Genomic DNA, 4,524 nt, shown 5'->3' on the forward strand with positions numbered 1-4,524 from the left:
ATACCCAGTAAATCGTTTCTTTTTACGTTACATGATTAAAGCCACGTAAAATTATTTTTACAGATAAAATTACTAAACCTTATATCTTCCAAAAAAAAAAAAGAAAATAAATACCACGAGTAATGCTTTATCCTGTGTCTTCAAATCTGTGCACTCAGTTTTCAAATCGTGTGGTGCAGATGATACATTGTTACTTTTTCCATCAAATATAGAAGTATTTTGTAAGTTGTGTTTAGTATTTGAAATTTTTGTAGACATTGGGAAAGATTTGGATAAAGATGTATATTTCTTTTTGAAAAGAGTTTTCTCGGAAGGACAATAGTACGAACTGGTGGAAATATCTTTCTTACTGTCTGAAAATATTGGACAGAAAGAAAAGTGGTTGATTTTTGAGAAAAAAGATGTGTGCGATTTGGATAAAGGCTTATTTCTTTCACCTAATGCGTTGCGCAAAAAAGTATCGCTATATTGTTCCTCATTATGTTTCAATATATTCGGATACGAACGCGTTTTCATGAATTTATACTTTTCAAGTGTCGTCATTTTATGAATAAATGGACAGGAATTAGTTTTTCTCCATTTTATATTTCGTTTTATTTTACTTTTTGATGTATTATTCTGTACGTAATGAATATTTTTACGATATTTTAAAGATGTACTATTATTCATTGGTGATAAACAAGGATTACATTCGTTATTTTTTTCGTAAGACGACGACGATTTGAAATCATCTGGTTTAGCTGGAAAATTCGACGAGTTTTCACAAGAAGATATTCCGTTATCGAACAAAGAACTTTCAGAAATATAGAATTTAACATTTTTATTGCTTATTATTGACGGTGGTGTTGGAATTGAATATTTATTTGACATAAAAATTGAAGATGAATTAGATGATCTGGTTATATCTATACCAGAATCACTTTGCTCTGTGAAAGAATGATATAAGTTTCCAGATTTAATAATTGAATTTTGCAAATTGAGACAATTATCATTCATACTAATAGCAGAATCTTGACTGATATCATATATAGAAATGAGATCGTTCCACTGATTATTATATTCTACATCACGTATATATGAGATTAATGAATTATTTTTCGATGAACTCGATATACTATAATCAGTTTTTGTTGTATTAAAAATTGAATTTGAATAAGGATAAAAAGAAGAGGAAGTTGATTTAATATACGTTAAGGAAGGTGGATTATTGGATGTATTTTTAAAATATAAGTCCACATTTGCTCTCTTGTAGAAAAGGCCGGATATATCTACCACCTAAAGCATTTATGTAATACATAAATGTCTATGTGATGTAGTGTCATATAAAAAAATTTGTATATAAAAAATTATTTATAAATAATGTGAAAATTATATTAATACTTACGACGTGAGTGCAATTCGGATCATCGATCTCAGTAGGTTCGCCGCCCTGTTGCTCCAGAACTTCACACATATGCTTCTTCTCTTCTTCAGGAAAACCAGAAAAACATACTTTTGCCCCATAAAATGGCTTTAGTTTATAAGTTGCTATCTGCAATTAGAATTAAGTGTGTTTTTAAAACTAAGGAAATTCTTATCATAATGTTACCATTAAAATTCGAATGAGAACACTATATCGCTTTATCATACTAAGCGCTCAGAGATAGCAATAGAGAGATATGAGTGCAATGCAGATTCTGCACTACGATTGTTTGTTCACATACATACACAAATGTATTTTCTTTATCTTTTTATTACTACCTTCAGTGGCACTTAACAAACTAATCGCGCGTCGTGCCTTGAAGACACTAGAATTATATATTGGAATTAAATATCAAAATTTATTCAAATGTTACATACAATAAAATAATTGTAATTATTATAAATTAATGTTATAATTTATTTTATTAAACATTTTTATAAAATATTAAAATTTTATCTTGAAATTATTATCTTTAACTAACACCTACCAATTCCTCATTGTTCGCATATGTGGAGATATCGTCTTTGGTATTCCACAATGCTATCACCCATTCTATCGACATGATAGGCAATCCAAATGTGTCAGCGTATCTGTATTTTTCTCCACTGCAATGATTTGCAATAAGATGCGTCACTTTAATACCCATCTCTTTTCGGATGCTACCTCCCATATTAAGAATCATATTAGCTAACTTGCGCTGTTAAAAAATACATTACCTTATAAAAATATGAAATATATATAAAATGTCATAAAAATTGTAAATAATCGGAATTGTAAAATAAACTGACCAGTTCATCCTCTCTAGCTCGAAATCCACTAAATACTACTATTGTGCCTACCATAGCTTGTGTATACATTGGTCTTTTAATACTGGGCAAAGGTTCTTTTTTCTCTGCCAATTGTAGCAGAGCCGTAGGTCCCAGTACTCTACAAAACATAAGGCAAACGAATAATCATTAGAATTTATCGTTCAATATTAAAATTTAAAAAAATTATATAATTATTAAACGTTTTATACGTTATAAACTATAATACATTATTATGTACAAACCTATGGGCACTCTTGCATAAAGCATCATATTCGGACCCTTCAAATTGTTTGAGTATAAAATAGGTATTGTAGGTAGTATCTTCAACATATTCTGTGCCAGTTTCAGATTTAAGTACTGGCACTTTGAATTGCTGAACAGCAACATTAAGTGCAGGATCATTGCAGGTTGTACCAACTAAGCATATCCTTTTCTTGCGTGGTATTATTAAGGCTGATAACAAATAATTACCTTGTCATCAACTTTTATCATTGGCACTACTGATTTACATTTAATTATTTAAATTATAACAATATTAATTTTGTTAAATCAACATTTTTAAGAGTGGAAGATAACTTTTAAATATTTCATTTTATAACTTGATTACATAATGCAAAAATATAAAAATCATAACAATAATATTATTTTCAGTATTAATAATTTCACTATTTACTATTAAGAATTTTTTAATATTAATAAAAAATTAATATAATATTGATATATTATATTATTTAAACACTATTGTATATAATATTATAACATAATTACAAAATAATATTATTGTTAGATGAAGGATACACGACATAATTAAGGGTGGTAATTAGTTTAGTGTTTCTCAGTGAGTAGAAATTTTTTATTTATACATGTGTGCGTGCACATTACATATGCGCGCATGAATAAATATGAAAATATGAATTTTCTTTCATCAATAAATCACTACCGTCTTATGACTTCGACAAGTTAGAAAGATTTGTTAGAAAACACTATTTTTAGTCGTGTCAGCGTGCCTGTAAAGTTCAAACATTGTTATACAAAGTACACAAGCTCTAATCTCGTATCATAGGCAACGGGAAGTCGCGTATACATGTATACATCTGTACGCACCATTCACGTGCTCGGCGTAAGATAATTAACTCGCGAAAAGCACGAAGGATAGAGAGAGAAGGAAAAAGATAGGAAGCGAGAGCGAGAAGGAGAAAATAACAGAATGAGAAAGGGAGATAACAGACGGAGACAGAAACGAGCGAATCACGAATTACTGTGAGAAACAGCATTGTAATTTTCAAGGAGTTTCATAAAGGACATTCGTCACGGAGAGAGACATCATGTCTCCAATATAATTTTGGACAATTCAAGGCCGAGCTTGTAAGACTAACAGACGTGAGCTACAAAAAATTTCTCATTTTCCTTCTACTTTTTTTTCTTTAAAAGCGGTAATCTAGAAAGATCCGAAAAAATAATACTATGACATTGATTGACCATGCCGAGTCATAAATTTCGTAAAGTTTGGAAGTAAAGAAAACGAATCGGTTCGTTAAAATTGTATGTATACAGGGATCTCTTCGTGGATTTCCGTTTTCACGTTTACATGACCGGGGACGTTTCCCGTGAAAAATGCGAGATCATTGTCAATGCGAATTCGCGAGATCGCAGCCCAGAGTTCGAAAAATTCAAAATCGCCCAGGGATTAAGGATTTAAGGATTTTTGGCAGAGGCGGCGAGTCGAGTGTCGATCCGTCGACCGCGCAACGACGTCACCGTCCTCTCCCGTCTGCTTGACGGCGCCGTGGATGATTTAACGTTGACAGATTCGCGCTTACTTTTGGTCGCCTCCGCACTATTTATATCGCCGATACTGCTGTGGACGCTACGCTCTTCCATCTTGGCCCTGTACGTTACAACATCGGCCCTCTCTTCTCTCCCCTTTGTACGCGCAAATCTTGCTGAGCGTGTCCTCCCGTCTTCGACGTGCAACGACACTCGTCCGTCCCGTCGCCGATCATTTAAAATGCTATCGCGCAGGCGACAGCCGCGAGGTCCTCCGCACCACTCTCGTGTTCAACATGAAACGTCACTCGCGCTCGCCCGTTATCACGAAACAATTATCTTCCCAAAATCGCAACAAATGTAAAAACCAACGGCGTCGACAGCGATCATCAACAGGACGACCAACGGCACAGAACACTGAACACCAGCCACAATTTGTTGGCCCTCCTCTTTCCCTCCGTGTATATCCCGTGTGTTATCCACCCC

At 33.2% G+C, this 4,524-nt stretch overlaps 1 protein-coding gene across 3 annotated transcripts in view; it reads right to left on the reverse strand.

The window, feature by feature from the left end:
- Positions 1-4,524, reverse strand: part of LOC108686317 (protein ECT2) — a 12,288-nt gene extending 7,764 nt beyond the window's left edge. For all 3 annotated transcript variants that reach the window (XM_018191588.1, XM_018191580.1, XM_018191571.1), the window contains exons 1-5: positions 4,092-4,524; positions 2,514-2,724; positions 2,251-2,389; positions 1,950-2,159; positions 1,385-1,531 (exon numbers count right to left, since the gene is read on the reverse strand). In XM_018191588.1, coding sequence (XP_018047077.1) covers positions 1,385-1,531; positions 1,950-2,159; positions 2,251-2,389; positions 2,514-2,724; positions 4,092-4,152 — 768 coding nt within the window. In that variant the 5' untranslated portion in view covers positions 4,153-4,524. The remainder of the gene's footprint in view (positions 1-1,384; positions 1,532-1,949; positions 2,160-2,250; positions 2,390-2,513; positions 2,725-4,091) is intronic.

This window comes from Atta colombica, unplaced genomic scaffold (assembly GCF_001594045.1).
Source record: "Atta colombica isolate Treedump-2 unplaced genomic scaffold, Acol1.0 scaffold100, whole genome shotgun sequence".
NCBI classification, from domain to species: domain Eukaryota; kingdom Metazoa; phylum Arthropoda; class Insecta; order Hymenoptera; family Formicidae; genus Atta; species Atta colombica.